General features: G+C 38.3%; 1 protein-coding gene across 8 annotated transcripts in view; it reads left to right on the plus strand.

Moving 5' to 3' along the window:
• The window catches only part of PLCB4 (phospholipase C beta 4), a 411772-nt gene that overhangs the window by 349639 nt on the left and 43425 nt on the right, over window positions 1-18708 (plus strand). For all 8 annotated transcript variants that reach the window (XM_082358981.1, XM_082358984.1, XM_082358982.1 and 5 more), the window contains 4 exons: window positions 1019-1070; window positions 8976-9078; window positions 11119-11283; window positions 14073-14277. In XM_082358981.1, the coding sequence (XP_082215107.1) occupies window positions 1019-1070; window positions 8976-9078; window positions 11119-11283; window positions 14073-14277 (525 nt within the window). The remainder of the gene's footprint in view (window positions 1-1018; window positions 1071-8975; window positions 9079-11118; window positions 11284-14072; window positions 14278-18708) is intronic.

Here is an 18708-nt window from a genome sequence, read left to right on the forward strand (position 1 = left end):
TTGGGAGGCATTTTCTTTTTCAAGTCCATCTGCCATATTTTGTGAATCTCAATCCACCTTGCTCCCTACGATCTGTACTGATCGAAAGGTCCTATGACTTGCATCCCTTTGGCATGAATGTGACCTGATTGTGTTTCCCACCCCTTGATGACGCTACCTCAGTGATCAGGAGCTGGATTCAGATTTCTGCTCAGCATCCTTATCAGTTCTCACTCTGCTAAACTATGACCAGGTACCAGCACAACCCTGGAGTGTTTCTAACAGAGGCAAAGTAAGATTAAAAGGCACTGCTGATTTTACTTACTTAAAAAGGGGTCAAGTTTTATTCTTTGTTGTCAGTGACTCCGTTATACGGATTAAAGGATCCAAAGGCAGCTTATGATCTAGGTCAGTTTATGTTGTATTCTATAATGTTAGGTTTAATCACAGCACTTTGAGAAGAAAAAAAAATCCATCAGCTACCCATTTCTTTTGCGGATGAAAAGAAAGAAGATTGTGTTTGCCTGCAAGAGAAAAACCATAAGCCATGCCCTGCCTCTAGACCCCACTAGAAGAATTCTCCTGAAGTCACCTTAAGTCAATTTTTACGTGATACTTACCTAGTTTATTTTTTATTTTAATCGAGTTTTATATTCACATGACCCTACTGGGTATGTCCAGCGTACCCCTTCCTCTGGGGTGGTAAGGCACATCTCCTCTAACCATTTATCAGCTTGGACAACTGTACTCTCAACACTAATTCAACAATCATATGACGCATATAATGAATCCAAATTTTAAAGCATTGCCAACATGATCTCTATGAACACAGATTTTTTTTGTTTAGTTTAAACACAAGGTCATTTCAACATGGAAGAGAGAGTTGTATGCCTTAAACAGACCCAGAAATACCTTGTGGTGTTAAAAAAAGACCTTTCAGCCAGGGATCAGTATCTGATTTCCGTTGTTTGAAATCACCCCATCAAGATCTTCTTTGTCCGAGAAGACGAGATGCTAAATTATTTTTGTCTCTTAACAGATTTAGCGATGCAATTGAACCAGGGAAAATTTGAGTATAATGGATCGTGCGGGTAAGTAATATGATTTAAACTGTGGTCACTGTGTTCCATACTACAGCTGTAATGAAACCGTGTCATTTTTAATTAGGAGCTGCTGAATTTAAGCTGGGTTTGAGGGATGGGATAGAAACAAATGAAATCCCCAGGTAAATTACGTCTGCAACATACATTCTTCACGGGACCCCTGTTTTACTAAGCAGATTAAAAAAAAAATTAACGACTAGTTAAGCAGTTTATTATACACACTCTAGAGTTTAGTGCTCTCACTTTAAATTCAGTAGCAGAGGTTTTTATAGCTAGGACAGATAATGAATCTGCTCATTTGGACATCAGCTGTAGACAAAGACATTAAATATGTGTATTTTACATATGACCTAGAGAGGAATGAAGTTGATTTAATATATAGTGAAGTCCTAGGTGTCAAGTGGAATTTATTTCAGCTAGGAAGAAGGCTTTGTCCTCTCTTTATGGACATGTTTTGCATGTCTTGTAAATAGCAGTTACCAAAAAATAACACTATAAATGTTGTTCCAGTTACTTAAATAGAGCTCCCTAAAATCTGCAAACCAAGTAGTGAAATAGGAAATGTTCATTTCACTGAAACACTGAAAGGTTAAATGAAAATATGAAGTTAACATTCTATACACATGAAAAAAAACTGTGTGGCCATTTTTTTTCTCCACGCAAATGTCCCCAAGCAGCACTGCAGGTAAATAATCACAAACCACTGCCCAGAGACCTCTAGACTAATCCAATAGAGTACCGTCTCATCCCAACATGCTACTGTCAGGATGTTCGTGGCTTCCCTGGTTGGATATTTAATTTCCAGCACTAAAAACAGTCAAGATAAAATTTTCAGCAAGTACAGTTTCAAAATGCCCACTCCCACCTCTTCCTGCCCACCAGTTCACCTACACCCGCGGGTGACAACACTGTTACCCAAATCAGGATATTGCAGCTTACAGGATATTTGCCTCTACTGTGTATTTTGAAAGAAATAAAAACTGTACACCTTAAACTAATACAATTTTATATTTCAATTATATCTCAATAAAACAGGGGGAAAAAGAAAATTATGGGTCAGAAGAAAACAGCTAAATACACATTTCAGAGGTTTTTTTTTTTTTTTTTTTTTTTTTTATAAGCTACTTTGTTATTTAGTGCAAAGTGTTCAGAACCAGGAGATTGTGTAGGTAAATTGATGGGTGGACCCCCAGTGGAGGCTTAGGCAATGAGACCCCAGGGACAGCTGTGATACAGGGGGTAAAAGCCCTCGGCTCCAGCCTGACCCGGGTTTGAGCCCTGGGTGCGCCACATGCTGTTGTTGCCCTGGGCAGGTGTGTCAGACCCTAAACCTCAATTTCCTGCTGATAAAATGAAGCCGGTAATGTCTGCCACCCTGGGTTTGCTGTGACAGCTCAGTGGGTTTGAACTGAGTCTATTTGAAGTACTTCATGAACTGCAGATTTCTGTGAAAAAGTGAGGTTGCAAAAACACTTAAGCCCATGTGGCCGATCACAGGCAGGAATCACACAAGATTAACTGAGCAGTCTGCTCACACCAGGCCTGTAAGGAGCCCAAGAGACAGCCCTCATGGTTCACACGTGGCTGTGCTCACTCCCTGAAACTTCCTGTGGCTCACAGATGCCAAAGGAGCTTTTCCTTTCACCTCAGCTGTTTGATGGCTTGTCCTGCCCTGACACGGGGAGGGGAGTTGTTTCCACGTAAAAGGGGTCCCAGTGTTACTGAGCCAAACTTGGGTCTGCTCGCCCACACGCAGTAAAGTCAGTCTACTGACACCACGTTGTGGTGAAGGAAAGTGCAGCGTTTATTGTAAGGCCCTATACAAGGAGAACGGGTGGCTAGTGCTCTAAAACCCCTGAACTCCCTGAAGGGTTTCAGCAAAGCATTTTCAAAGGCCAGATGATGGGCGGGGGGAGGGTGTCACAGGGCACACACAATTGGGCTTGTGCACAGTTCTCTGATTGGTTGATGGTGAGGTAACAGGGCAGTGTCACAGGGGTTCACATTATCAATCCTTAGGCTCCAGTAGGTCTGGGGGCCACGTGCAAGTAATTAATTTCTTCCATTTGGTGGTGGTTTTAGCATCTGAAAAACTCAGGAAATATGCATCAGATACTATTATCTAGGTACTTCAGAGAGGAGATAAGGCAGAGGATGTAGCGGAGAAGTCTGTCCCAAGAAGGCCCCATAGGGTCCTGCTCTGTTACACCAACAGGAGTTCTACGCCTTCACTATGTTTCTTTTCAGGAGTTTCTGATTTGCCATAGTTCACATGCTCAGTGTCTCACCTTCCACACCACTGTGTATTTTAAAATATGTTCATGAGCAAGGATGGTGCTACATTAGCCTGAATTCTGTGCTCATGTGTTTGAGGTGATGTGACCAAAAGCCGAAGTCCCATCAGGGGGACTAAAAAATATAATTGTTCCTTGGGGCAGCCTGACTACAAGAGACGTTAACAGTATTGTTCAGTCTCGTGTCCCCCTGCCCCTTCCCTTTTCCCCACACCCAGCCTGGAGGAAGAGGTTGTCACCAACAGGGCAGAGAGAGGCAATCTTTCTCAAGAGTGTGCTGTGCCCCTGAGGAGTCATAGCTGGTGGAGATGGGCCAACCACTGAGCAAGGGCATCTGAGGCACCCGATGGCTTTCACTGCACTACCCTTGTCATTCTCCTGCCCACCTGTAAGGACTTTTAAAAAATCCTTGTGGATTGAGTTACTTGTAGTGAGCTGGATGGACCTAGAGTCTGTCATACAGAGTGAAGTAAGTCATAAAGAGAAAAATAAATACCATATGCTAACACATATATATGGAATCTAAAAAAGAAAAAATGGTTCTGAAGAACCTAGGGGCAGGACAGGAATAGAGACGCAGATGTAGAGAATGGACTTGAGGACACGAGGAGGGGGAAGGGTAAGCTGGGACAAAGTGAGAGAGTGGCATGGACATATATACACTACCAAATGTAAAATAGATAGCCAGTGGGAAGCAGCCACATAGCACAGGGAGATCAGCTCGGTGCTTTGTGACCACCTAGAGGGGCGGGATAGGGAGGGTGGGAGGAAGATGCAAGAGGGAAGAGTTATGGGGATATATGTTTATGTATAGTTGATTCACTTTGTTAAACAGCAGAAACTAACATACCATTGTAAAGCAATTATACTCCAATAAAGATGTTAAAAAAATTAAAATAAATAAAAAATTTAAAAATCCTTGTGGGCTGTGTCTGAGGGCTGTGTTTCTGTACAGAGACATTCTGTGCCTTTTAGGCCTGCAGTGGCACAAACCCCACCCCCATAAAGCCAGGGCTCCAGCTTCTGCTTCCCCATCTATGCCCAGGGTCCCTGGACCTACACAGCCTCTAGGTCTGTGAGTGACAGTCTCTGCCACCTTAGGCCCAAAATAGACACTTGTTCAAGACAAGCTGGCTAAGTGTCACCCCCAAGCCAGGGATCCTGTCAGACTTCTGTAGCCAAATCCAGCCTCTGTACCCTGACACCGAATTAAATCTCGAGTTGGAGTTTTGGGTGAAGTAGAAAAGAGTAGCTTTATTGCTTTGCCAGGCAAAGGGGGCCACACTGGGCTAATGCCCTCAAAATTGTGTGTCCTAACCCAGAGGGGGTAGTGAGGAGTTTTATAGAAATGGTTCAAAGAGGGTGTGATCAGCTCGTGGATATTCTTCTGATTGATTGGTGGTAATTGGGAGTCAGCATCATCAACCTCTTGGTTCCAACCGGTCTGGGATCTGGTACTTGCGGACAGCATACAGTTAACTTCTCCCACCTGGTGGGGGTTCAGTAACTGCAAAACAGCTCAAAGATATTGTTTTGTGTATCCCTTGAGGGAGGATCAGGACCTTGCCCCAAGGCTGCACTATTGTTTCTTGACTGTTCTTCCTTTGTCTCCGCATTTCCTCCCTTCCCTGATTAGCAACTGTTTGAACCTGCTCATTGAAACTCAGGAAAGGTGGTGGAGGCTGAATGAAGCCTATTTCCTACAAACAAAAAATGGGGGGCATAGAAAGGCTTTTGTGCCCAGGAGCCCCACAGGGTCCTGCTCGGTACCACTTCTACACAGTCTCTTTTATTTTTTAAGTATATAAATGAACACATTACACTAGCAAGCTGCCAACTTTGGAGAATCGGACTTGGATTTCTTGCCGTTTTCTCCTGACATTTTTTTATTTTGGATCACGCTCTCACAGATTAGTTTTTTTTCTAAGCAGGTCTGAGAGCAGCAGGGAATGTGGAAGAATGTTTTTGGTACTGAAACATCATCAATATGACATTTCTCTGTTTTTGGTGAGAAGGGGCTCCTGACCCTTCAGAAATGACTGAGGGGCACCACAGGGAGTCCTGAATCTCTACAGCCACTGCCCTAGGAGATTCTGGACTGGACGTATGACTACAGTCCTTTATGGACCCTGAGTCACACCTTTCGCAGAAGGCAGATTCCCTCATTTCACACAACTGGAATCCAAATGCTGCCTCCATGTGAAAGCCAGAGCCATGATCCATGACCTCGCCTCACAGCTGGTGTCTGATGCTTGGCCAGGCAAAGCTAGTAGGCTTCCCTTGGAGAAGTGTGTGTAGAATTGTATTCACTCATCTACTTCCCATCCTAAGTCTTGAGTTTTTGCTGTATCATCATATTTTCCAGTGGTTAACACTTGCCACAAAAAAGGTCCAAATCTAAAGCTCTATAATCATAGAAAACAATATCTTCTATGCAGAGACCTTGTATTGATATATTAATATTATGGGTTGCATTCTATTGGAGACAGGTAAATGTTCAAAGTCATCTTTAATATTTGAGCTATTCTATAAACTCTCTATATCCTTGATTTAAAAGTCAGTGTTGTCCTCGGGTTTTTTATTGATTATTATATCCAAGTGGAATGTGGGCTTGTTTTTTAACACTTTTTTGTTCAGACTTTGAAGATAGCAAAGAATGGCAACTTTGTCAAAACCAAAAAAACATGACTTTAAACTTTCCTTTAAGGAAAAATAGTATGCCTTGGGAATCCTTTTTGGTTGTATTTTAAAAGATAGTAATAAATTTGACATCATCTAGAGTTGAAACTAGTAAAAGTTATACTCCTAAGGAATACAAAAGATTTGAGCCCAACTTGTGATTCTTTTACATCTAAAAGCAAACCTAGAGTTTTGGGGAAAGTGTTCTTATTTTCCTTTATATACTGATCACATTAGTGTGGAATTTTCTTATCTATGGTTATAGTCATTCCTAACAAAAAATATTTCTTTTAGAGAGATGAAGTTCTTTAACACAAGTTTCAGGAAAGTTATGGAATCTAGCCAAGGTGTGATTCTGTGACCATACCCAGTGGGGATAAGGGGCAGACAGTGCTGGAGATCAATTTTAAAACATTTTAGTCATACAAAAAAGAAAACTCATACCCTTTAGCTATCACCTTCCAACATCCCCTGCCCCCATCCCAGCATTAAGCAACCACTAATCTACACAGTCACTATATTTTTGCCTGTTCTGCACATTTCATGTAAATGGATTCATATAATATGTGACCTTTTATGACTGTCTTGTTTCACTTAGCATAATGGTTTCAAGGTTCACCTATGTTGTAGTGTGTATCAGTACTTTATTTCTTTTTATTTCTGAATAATTTTCCATTATATGGATATACCTCATATTGTATATCCATTCATCTTTTGATGGACATTTGGATTGTTTCTATCTTTTGGTTATTACAGATAATGCCACTATGAACATTCATGTACAAGTTTCTGTATGGACAGATGTTTTCACTTTTCTTGGGTATATACCTAAGTGTAGAATCGCTGGGTCATATGGTAGCTCTATGTTTAACTGTTTGAGAAACTACAGACTGTTTTCCAAAGTGGCTGCAACATTTTACATTCCCACCAGCAATGTCGTATGAAGGCTCCAATTTTTCCATCTCCTCGTCCGTAGTTACTATTATCTGACTTTTTTTTTTGTTGTAGCCAACCTAGTGTGTGTGCAGTGGTATCTTATTGTGGTACTGGTTTGCGTTTCTCTGATGACTCATGATATTAAGCATCTTTGCAAGTGCTTGCCGGCCATTTGTGTATCTTATTTGGAGAACTGTCTATTCAAATAATTTGCCCATTTTTTAACTGGGTTATTTGTTCTTCATATATTTTAGATACAAGCCTCTTATTAGGTAAATGATTTGCAAATATTTTCCTCATTCTATGACTAGTCTTTTCACTTTCTTGAGAGTGTTCTTTGAAGTGTAAAAGTCTTTATGATGAAGTGAAGTTTATGTATTGATATTTTTGCTTGTTGCTTGTGCTTTTGGTGTTATGTCTAAGAATCCATCGTCAAATTCCAAGTCACAAAGATTTATCCCTAAGTCTTCTTCTAAGAGTTTTATAGTTATAGCTTTTACTTTTAGGTCTTTGATCCATTTTGAGTTAATTTTTGTTTATGATGTAAAAGAAGGGACTAATTTTATTCTTTTGCATGTGGCTATCCAGTTGTCCTAGCATCATTTGTTTAAAGACTGTTCTTTCCCTCACTGATTAGTCTTGGCAATCTTGTCAAAAATCAGTTGAGCATAGATATGAATTTATTTTTGGACTCCCAATTCTATCTCATTGATTTATATATCTTTTTGCCAGCACCAAGATGCTTAGGTTATTGTTGATTTGTAGAAAGTTTTGAAGTTGAGAAGTATGAGACCTCCTACTTTGTTCTTCTTTATCAAGAATGTTTGGGGAATTCTTGGTCCTTGAGTTTCCAATTGAATTTTAGGATCAACTTGTCAATTTCTATAAAGAAGCCAGCTGGGATTTTGATAGGGATTGTATTGAATCTGTATATCAGTTTGGGGACTAGCGCCATCTTAACAATATTAAGCCTTCTGATCCATGAACACAAGATATCTTTCCATTTATTTAGTTCTTTTAAAATTTTCTTCAACAATGTTTTGTGGTTTTCCAAGTATATGTACTTATTTTGTTAAATGTATTCCTAAGTATTTTATTCTTTTAGGTTCTGTTATAAATGGAATTGTTTACTTAATTTCATTTTTGGATTGTTCATTGCTTGGTGCATAGAAATAAAATTGATTTTTATATATTGATTTTGTACCCTGTAAGCTTGCTGAACTCGTTTATTAGTTCAAATAGCTTTTTAGTGGATTCTTTAGGATTTTCTATATATAAGATCATATCATCTGAGAATAGAAATAGTATTAAATACTTCTTTCCAATCTGGATGCCTTTTTATTTCATTTTCTTACCTAATTAGCCTGGCTAGAATTGGAGAAATAATAACATCTTTATCTTCACCTACCTCTAACTGAAACTTTACATTTCCTTCGATTATGAAAATAGACAACAATCTACAGTAATGTTAGTGGTACCTCTGACCCTGACACCAATATAAATCACAGATATCTCATTAATTTTGTTAGAGATCTCTCAAAATATTTTTATGATTATCAGCACTTTGAAACTATGTAGTTATCAAACTTGCCATTATATCCCATAATTTAATACATTAATTCAAACAATAAATAATATCACATATTTCCTATATTTTGATAACTATAGCTCATTTAGTTGGTTTTTCATTATTATTTTGTGCATGTAAGAACATAAACAAGTTCCAGAGAAGATGGTAGTGTCAGGAAGTCATAGATGTCCCAGAGCCTGGAATCTAGAGAACATTTGCTCTTCCTTGCTCCTCATTAGGATTATCCAGAGGGCAGGGATATTCTCTTCAGTCCTTGAGATCCTCTACCTAACAGCCTAGCTCCTAAGTTAGAAATGGGGATAAATAAGTATTCAGTATCTTGAATAGTGGTTTTCTTAGTCTTTATAAAAGTAACTAACAAAATAAACTCCTTCTGCACTTTTGTCCCATCAGGTACCTTCTCAAACCAGATTTCATGAGACGGCCTGATCGAACATTTGATCCCTTCTCTGAAACGCCTGTTGATGGGGTTATTGCAGCCACTTGCTCAGTGCAGGTAAGGTGCTTGCTTTTCACAGAATAGTATAAATGTATATGCAGGTGGTCTTGGAAAAGTCTTAAGAAATTACAACTAAAATATTTAATGTTGGGACTTCCCTGGTGGTCCAGTGGTTAAGACTCCATGCTCCCAATGCCTGGAACTAGATCCCACATGCCGCAACTAAGAACCCGCATGCCCACTAAGACCCGGTGCAGCCAAATTAAAACAACAAAAAAAATTAATGTCAAGTTGCAAGATCCGTGTGTGGCTCTCCACTTTGATTTTAAATTCTTACTTTTTTTATTGAGAAACATGTTTTTCTACTAGTGACATTATTAGCTGCTTTTAATGAAAAACACCAGATCAAAAAGTATCTAGGAGAGGCTGTGGAGCAACGGGAACTCTTGGCCATTGATGGTGGGAATGCAAAATGATAAAACCACTTTGGAAAACAGTTTGGCAGTTTCTTACAAAACTCAACATACTCTTACCATATGATCCAGCAAGTTGTATTCCTTGTTATTTATCCAAATGAATTGAAAACTTATGTCCACACAAAAACTTAACAGGGATGTTTTTAGCAGCTTTATTCATACTTGACAAAATTTTGAAAGTAACCGAGGTGCCATTTAGTAGATGAATGGATAAATAATCAGTGGCACATCCAGACAGTGGAATATTATTTAGCTCTAAAAAGAAATGAGCTACTGAGTCATGAAAAAACATGGATGAAATTTAAATGTACCTTACTAAGTGAAAGAAGCCAGTCTGAAAAAGTGACACACTGTATGATTGCAACTATATGACATTCCAGAAAAAGGAAAAACTATGGAGATGGTAAAAAAGATCAGGAGTTGGGGGGAGGGATTAGCAGGCAGAGCACAAGGGATTTTAGGGCAGTGAAACTATTCTGTAAGATACTACAATGGTAGATACGTGTCATTATACATTTTTCCAAATCCATAGAATGTACAACACCAAGAGTAAACCCTAAATGTAAACTATGGACTTTGGGTGATAACGAAGTGTCAATGTAGGTTCACTGATTGTAACGAGTATACTACTGTGGTGCGAGATACACATAGTGGGGGAAGTGGTGGGTGTGGGGACAGGGTTATATGAGAACTCTGTACTTTCTTCTCAACTTTGCTGTGAAGCAAAAACAGCTATAAAAAATAAAGCTTATTAATGAAAAGATATCTACTATATGATTTCACTTATACTAAATTCTAGAAAATGCAAACTAATGTATAGTAACAGAAAGTAAATCAGTTGTTTCCTCTAGACAGAGATGGAAGAAGGGATGGATTACAAAAGGGCACAAAGGAACTTTGGGAGTTGTTGGAAATATTTATTGTCTTAATTGTGGTGATAGTTTTACAGATGGGCTCATGTGTAAAAACTGATCTCATTGTACACTTTAAACATGTACAGTTTATTTTATGTCAGTTATACCTCGAAAAACTGTTTCACAATTATTAGCTATTAGATAACGTGAAAAAACCTAATAAATGGCTGTAGTCATTTGGAAAATAAATGACAAATAGTCTCTCCATAGCTTTAAAATAGATAAAATTTAATACTGGTCTTTACAAAAAATAACACTGTCTTATATGAGGATTGTCAACATCAGTTTAGCATTGCTTTTCTTTCTGTGTGTCTCAAGACTTTTGAAAGAATTCAGTAAAAGTGTGGCGTGACAGAATTTCAGAGCTATGAAGTGACCTTAGGGCATATTTGAATCCATTGCTTCACTTCATAGGTGTGGGCACTTAGGTGAAGATGCTGTGGACAGTATTTTTTTGTAATAGATGATTCATGTATAGTTCTCTCTTTCTTTTTCTAGGCAGTTCTCAGAGGCAAAACTGATAGAATAGAATAGTTTTTTGCATATAGTGCTTGCTCAACCATGTTTTAGCTTAATAAGGAATGAATACATTATTTCCATAGATAATTAAAATTTCTAAAGATGAACAGAGAATCTCTTCCTTCCAGATTATTCTTTGCTACTGATGATTACACTGACTTTACTTCTCTCTCATCCTATTTCTATAGGTCATATCAGGTCAGTTCTTATCAGATAAAAAAATTGGCACATACGTAGAAGTGGATATGTATGGGTTGCCCACCGACACTATCCGGAAGGAATTCCGAACACGCATGGTGATGAACAATGGACTCAATCCAGTTTACAATGAAGAATCATTTGTATTTCGGAAGGTAGGGTATTTTCAATGTGTCAGACTCACTCTGCTAAGTTGGGAACCACATTTTAGTGTAGAGGTACTACATGATATAGGGACAGTTATTCAACGCTAGATGTCTTCTTCTAATGCATGAGGTCTGCAGCCATCATATGATTGTTGTTTCAGTTTGTCCCTGTCCTCCTCTTGGCTCTCCTTCCTCCTTGGAGGAGCCCACTTCCCACATGGCAGTGCCCAAGCTCCAGGTTAGCAGGCTACTCAGAGGGAGCCCCACAGGTGGGCAGCATCACATGTGGGAGAGCTCTTCTCTGCCCTGGTGGCAGCTGGTGACTTGCACTGTTCCTTTAGCCAAGAGGATGGGTAGGATGTTGCACCTAGACTGAGGCCAATAAATGTCCTTAAATGGGTCAGTTGGTATTGTCCTGTGCCTCCAGAAAGTGTGGTCCCCATTGCTACCCACAGGTCCTGTGTGTCATGTGCTGTTTTTGTCTTTTTGGTTTTTATCTCCTTATTATACCTTGATCCTAAGACCAATCAGTCATTCTCTGTAATGATGCAGTTTTTAATCTTGTAACCATTTTCTTTTAATTTGTTTTATTTATTTTTTTTTGGCTGCGTTGGGTCTTCTTTTCTACGTACAGGCTTTCTCTATTTGCGGCGACTGGGGGGTACTCTTTGTTACGGTGCGCAGGCTTCTCATTGCGATGGCTTCTCTTGTTGCGGAGCACGGGCTCTAGGCACGCGGGCTTCAGTAGTTGTGGCTCACAGGCTCTAGAGCGCAGGCTCGGTTGTTGTGGTGCACGGGCTTAGTTGCTCCGTGGCATGTGAGATCTTCCTGGACCAGGGCTTGAACCCGTGTCCCCTGCATTGGCAAGTGGATTCTTAACCAGTGAACCATCGGGGAGGCCCTTAATCTTGTAACCATTTTTTTCCAGTTGTTTCTCTTTCATCAATGGAAGATGTGTTGAAAAATCCATGCATTGGCAGTGTTATCTCAAAAATGCCTGTGTTTCTTTCTCACTTGTTCTGTCATCCAACCAAAATGCTTTCTTGCTTCTTCTTCAGGCACAGGTTCTCCAAGTGTTGCATGACATACGTATGTCATGCAACACAGATAATCAGCTTTTTATCTTAACAAAAATAGGGATTATCAACTTCAGAGTTGGCTAACCTGTTTACAGAAAGCATATTACAGAAGATCAATATAGTTCAATAAATCAAGCCATTTTGACATGTAGGCACTCCCTGTTATGTGAATACCATTATCCATGAAACACCCTCCCCTCATTTTCACCTTCTCTTCTACAATCAGAGTGTAGTGTGAATTGCATACACAGCTGTGATGCGTCTTCTTTTTCTTCCCATGTTTTTCAATTTGTTATAGCTGGATCTGTTGTCAGTATGGTCAGTGTTTTGGAGCATAATGAATAATCCCTACACACATTTCTAGAAATTCAGAAAGTTGGCTTCAGGCATTGTTTTAGATGTATAGGGAAATATCAAACTTGGTTTTTCATGCAGTATTACTGGCCCCAGAAACAAGATGCCAATTTTGGCTCCTTCCCTGTTCTTCAGAAGTTACAATACATTGCCTTTCATTGATACCAAGTGCTTTAACTTTATTTTCCTTCTTGCTGGTATTGCTTTTGTTCATTGCGCTAATCTCACAAGGTAAGCCCCCATTCACCACGTGAGGAACAACATAGTGACTGAAGTTGGATGCATTTCATCTTGGTTTCTCCTGTTCATCTTCATGAAGTTGGAATTAAACTATAACCTCTAGGCATAAATAAGCAGCCAGTTCATTGTCTAGCTTTAGACATAGTGCTCAAATCAGATGAGATATCTTAGCAGCTCATAGCCAATAAATAGGCATTCTTGATTAAAAAACATCGGATTTTTTTTTTTTTTTGTCATGTTGCTCTTTAATATCTGAATAGGGCTTCTGCTATTTGAACTCAGATGTTATGGCCATGTATTCGGTTTGGGGATGGCAAGAGTAGATGTCTTGGGTATATGTTAATGTTGTTTTTGTTTTGTTGTTTTTTTGTTTTGTATTTGTTTGTTTGTTTTGTTTTGTTTGTTGTGCTGCACAGCTTGCAGGATCTTAGTTCCCTGACCAGGGATCGAACCTGGGCCCTTGGCAGTGAGAACACAGAGTGCAAACCACTGGACTGCCAGGGAATTCCCTATGTTAATGCTTCTAGCTGCCCCATCTTACTCTATTTAATATCCCAAAATGTGTTAAAAACTGAGGTGTGCAAGGAAAAGGGGAAATCTAAATTTATATCTAGATTGTCTTTTATACATGAGGTGTTTCTTCAAAGATATTTTCCATATTCTTAAAAACAGAGCTTGATGTCAGAAGCAGCCCAGGTAGTAGAGAGATCACAGGATTAGAAATCAGGAACCCCAGTATCCAGGCCCAGCTGTCACTGACCAACTCTGACATAAAGGAAAGTCAGTTTATGTCTCAGGGTCTCCTTTTGCTCATCCATTACATGGGTGGGACGGGGAAAGATGCCAAGGGTTGGAGTAGTCATCTTTCACATCCATTCATTCCATCTAAAATTTTCAGGAAATGATTTCCAGGAAATGAATTCCAACCTGTTCCAATTGCCTTTCTCAATGGTTTGGGCATTGTAGCTTATACAGTATGCTTTAAGAATGCAAATTGACCATTGGCTTATTTTCACCATAAAGGAGCCTTTCAGAACAGTATGAATATACTCCAGATTCCTAGAGTTGTAATTCTTGGGAGCTGTGTTCCAAAAAGCAACGAAAAGTACCATTTCTTGTTTGCAGGTGATCCTCCCTGACCTGGCAGTCTTGAGAATTGCAGTGTATGATGACAACAACAAGCTGATTGGCCAGAGGATTCTGCCACTGGATGGCCTCCAGGCAGGCTATCGACACATTTCTCTTCGAAATGAGGGAAATAAACCTTTATCACTGCCAACAATTTTCTGCAATATTGTTCTTAAAACATATGTGCCTGATGGATTTGGAGGTAAGTTAAACTTTTAGAATTTTTTTTTTTGTGTGTGTGTATATATATATATATATATATTTCCCCCTAAATTGCACGATTATAAGCTATTTCAACAATTGTTTAAAAAAGTCTTTTGCTGACAATGCTGCCAACTCCTATAGTATTGAAGAAATCAGGAATAATTAGTAACCTCAGGTTTCCTAGTAAGAAATGAAAGGGCAAGTCTAGATTATCTTTAAGGTTCTTTCTTATTTTAAAATACTGTGATTTTATGTTGTTTTTCAATTTTCACAAATACATTTGTGAAAAATATATTTACACCATCACTCAAAGTGGGGAAAGACATGAATGATGTAAAACCTTAGATATCTTGTCAATTGGTTTCACTAAAAAGATTTAAATTGAACTCAACTATCAACATGCCTGGATTTTTTTTTTCCGAATCACAGGAGAGTTCATCTTCGCACAAAATCCAGTCATCAGTCCATAAAAGACCACCTTTGGTTATACTAAGGAAATCAATGGGAAGAATCAAAAGTTGGACAAAGTCATAGGATTTTGCTTAAACCCAAACATATTAATTTTTTATAACCCCCAACTGTGCCAAGAACATTAAAAGAAAACAAAGATCCTCTATATTTTCAGAGTCTATTGAACCAGGAAACAGTACACAAAGTACATCAAATTAACAAGGGTTCAAGTCCTGACTCTCCACTGCTAGCTGAGTGACCATGAGACAGTGACATCACCTTTCAAACCCCTCATTTCCTGGCCTGTAGAGTAAAGGTACCACTACTGTCTCCCTCATAGCATCCTTATGAAGTGTGTGCTCATCATTACAGTATATAACATAACAAGGCATATATGCACACACATGTATCTGGCTCTAGATGAAGATCTAGTTTCTATGCTATACTGGAACACATCACAGTCTTGTTTGGGGAACTTTAGGTTATTTTGTTGTGTGTTTTTAACAATGCAGACTTCTCTGGAGGGCAGATTTTCTGCAACTAATGCTCAACGTTAACAACCTGATTGCAGGTTCAAAAAGTAAAGTCAGCCACGAGGATTTTTCAGTTGCGAAATCAAGAGTAAAGATTCCTTCCTCCTTCCCTTTGTTTTTCGTGGAAAAGGAAGTCTATTAGAAACTGCAACACAGAGTAACAGATATGAGCACATGGAAGAGTCTGGGACAGGGTGCTGTGGGGCTGGGTAAACGGGTCAGAAAAGAGCCAGGGAGATCTGCGTGGGTGTTGAAGAGCATGTGATGGACACGGGGCATCAGCAGATGGATTAAATCAGGTTCCACATACTTGCACTTAGGAAGCAGGCAGTGCGTAATACCTAATACATTTTAAAGATAATTGTATAAACAAATATGTTGGAAGACTTAAAGGTTTTGCCTTTACATGTGTTCCTTTTCAAATGAAACTCTAATTTATTCCAGGGAAATGGGCTGTTTGAATAGAAAAGGAAAAGGTATAGTTTGTTGAGCTCCTACTTTGTGCAAAGCATGTTACATAGAGTCCAGAAATGTGAAACTGTTCAGAATGGATGTGAACATATGTAGGTGTATGCTGAAGAAATATCTGTGTTTATCATGTGGCTTATTACTAGTGTCAATATTTATGTAAGTATTGATTCAAATCTCCAAAAATCATCTTGCAAGTGTTCTTTCCTAACAATGTCATTGTAGTATTTCTATCAGAAGCATCAGAAATTTCTGTACTACATTATCCTTGATGGGATTCTGCAGTTGACATCTTAACCTCAGATGTGACATTCGAAGACTGTTTTTTTCAGAATTATCAGTCATTTCTTTTATATGTGAAGAAACCGAGGGCAGACATTCTGAGGGTTTATTTAAGGGACTTACCTGAAAGTAACAAAATAAGAATATGAGAACTTTTTCCACATTTCTGATCTTCTTTACAGCCTCTTGATTTCCAAAATGCATTTGTATTTTATCTGCTTAACTAACCAACCACATTCAGATCTGAACATTTATGTACTGAGCCAGCACATTAGGAAATCTACAGAGTCTCTGTTGCCTAGAACATTGATATTTGTTGATTCTACAGGAAAGAGTTCAAAATGAAATTCTACAACACTGCACCCCAGCATTTTCTGGGGAAAAAAGAAGAAAGTGGTCGATATACATCATCAGATTTTTATGTGGCTAAAGAGAGATAATATGAATTCATATTCATTCCACAAATGTGTTTAGCAGGTTTTATTCTGTAAAAGGCAAAGTAGGTACAATATGTATCAGAAAAAGATTCTGACAACATAAAAAATTTTTAAAGGGTCATTCATAAATCCACTGCCCAGAGGGAACTCTGTTACCATATTGGTCCCTTTACCTCCAATCTCATTTCTTCTCTTTATTTTATTTTTAATAAAATTGGATCTTACTATGCATACTCAGTTGGATTCATATTTCAGAGACTTAATTTTTTTTCACATAATGGAGAGTATTTTCTCCATGTCATGAATTATTCTTATTGGCTAGATGAGATTCCATTTTATGTATTCTATAATTTATCATGTTATTGAAACATTGAAGTCATTTCTATTTTTCTTTCTTATAAACAATATTGCATCTAAGAACCCTAAATGTAAAGCTTTGGAAATATTCGTGATTGTTTCCTGAAGATGAATTCTTTGAAATGGATTTGTTGCATCAAAGTGTGTATACATATTTAAAGCTTTAGATACAGGTTGACAAATAACCCATCAGCAGTGTATGAACCATAACTTTTGTTAGCATTTACTAGTTTAAAAAGTAAAAATGGTATACCATTCATGTATTCATTTAAGATATTTTTTCTCAAAGGAATAGATATTTTCAACAATTATTTAGTACCTACTCTATGAATAGCCTGAGTAAGAGATGTAAAGTTGAAAAAGTCATGTACACTTAACCTCAAGAATTTTCCAACCTTGTACTCATATACATTTTCGTAAGCAGGCATATATGTATACATAGATAAGTGTAACCTGTTCTATAAATGCCCCAAGGGCAGTAGCCAGATGTATTTGGAGCATTGAACCAAGGAGTGATTAATCAGAGTAGGGAGGTTTCAGTAGCTGTCTGGGCCTTGAAAGATGCATAATACATCACAGCAGAGAGGTAGACTGGATTTCTCTCCAGATAGGGAAGCAGCCCAGGCCAAGGCTTTGATAAGGAAAGTGCTGGACTTACTGATTCATTATGAAGAAACTGAAATACAGTGTGTTTGGCGTTAAAACTGAAAAGATCTGGTTCCTGTTTGAGGATGTGTCCTCAAAACCTAGTGTTAGTCAGCAAGAACAGTGTGCTGTTCCTTTTGAATAGTTTGGGCACCTTCAGGAAAATATTCTCATTGTCAGGGCGCTAAGTAATTTGGTAAATTATGTCTTCTCGGCTTTTAGGTGGGTCAGTTTGTCTAAAATCACTCCATAATTTTAGATCCAGTTACAAAAGTAAGACCTCTTAGGCCTGACCAAGCTAAGTAAGTCCCAGCTTTTAGAGTCCACCAAATACTTACCCTAGGAATTATTTTTTTAATCAGATTGTTAAAAGCAAACAATTTTTAAAATTATACTGCAGTGGCATACAGCATTATTTGTATAAAGAAGATTAGAAACAACCTAATCCATCGCTAGGGATTGGTTAAATACATTACAGCCATTCTATAGAATACTGTGTTAATAGCCATTAAAAATAATAACGTGGCTCTCAGTATTTGAACATAGGAATATGACAGTGATATATTGCTGCGTGAAAAAATAAATTGCAAAACAATCTCATTATTATTTACAAAAAGCCTTATAACTCTCTGTTTATACTTGTACATAAAATGCATAAAAAATTCTAGAAAGATACTTACCCAACATTAATAGTGTAACCACTATCTGAGAGTAGGGGTGAAGGTTTAGTGGAGCTTCCCCATGATATTGGACAGCATCCAGGAACATCACAGAGAATTCCCTGTCCAGTATGGCAGGACTCCACTTATTACTTCTGGACTGTGGTAGTGGCATCTCATCATTTCAAATCATGTATTTACAATTATGAGTCAGATTGAGCTCATTTTGTATTTTTTTTTTTTTTGTCACATATTCCTGTGCCTGCAAAATACTCTAGTGCCTTTGGTTTGGTTTTATTTTGTTTTAAATTGGGCTGTTCCTCTTTTTCTTAAGTAATTGTTTAAATCAAATTTTAATTTACTCATAAGATCTCTTCCTATTAATTTCCAAAGTGGTCTCATATACATTTTAATGTCTAGATAAATTTCTATGAATGTAATGGTTGGAGATTCAAAGACTGTCTATTTTTCTTGGCCCGATAGAATGCTATTTCATTGAGGCCACATAACAGGTACGTAAGAACACTGACAGAGCCCCGTGGCTGTCTAACCTTGGATGACTTAGCATAACATTTTGTTTTAGTGTCCTCATTGCAGC

The sequence above is a fragment of the Balaenoptera borealis genome, assembly GCF_965194805.1.
Source record: "Balaenoptera borealis genome assembly, chromosome: 16".
NCBI lineage: Eukaryota > Metazoa > Chordata > Mammalia > Artiodactyla > Balaenopteridae > Balaenoptera > Balaenoptera borealis.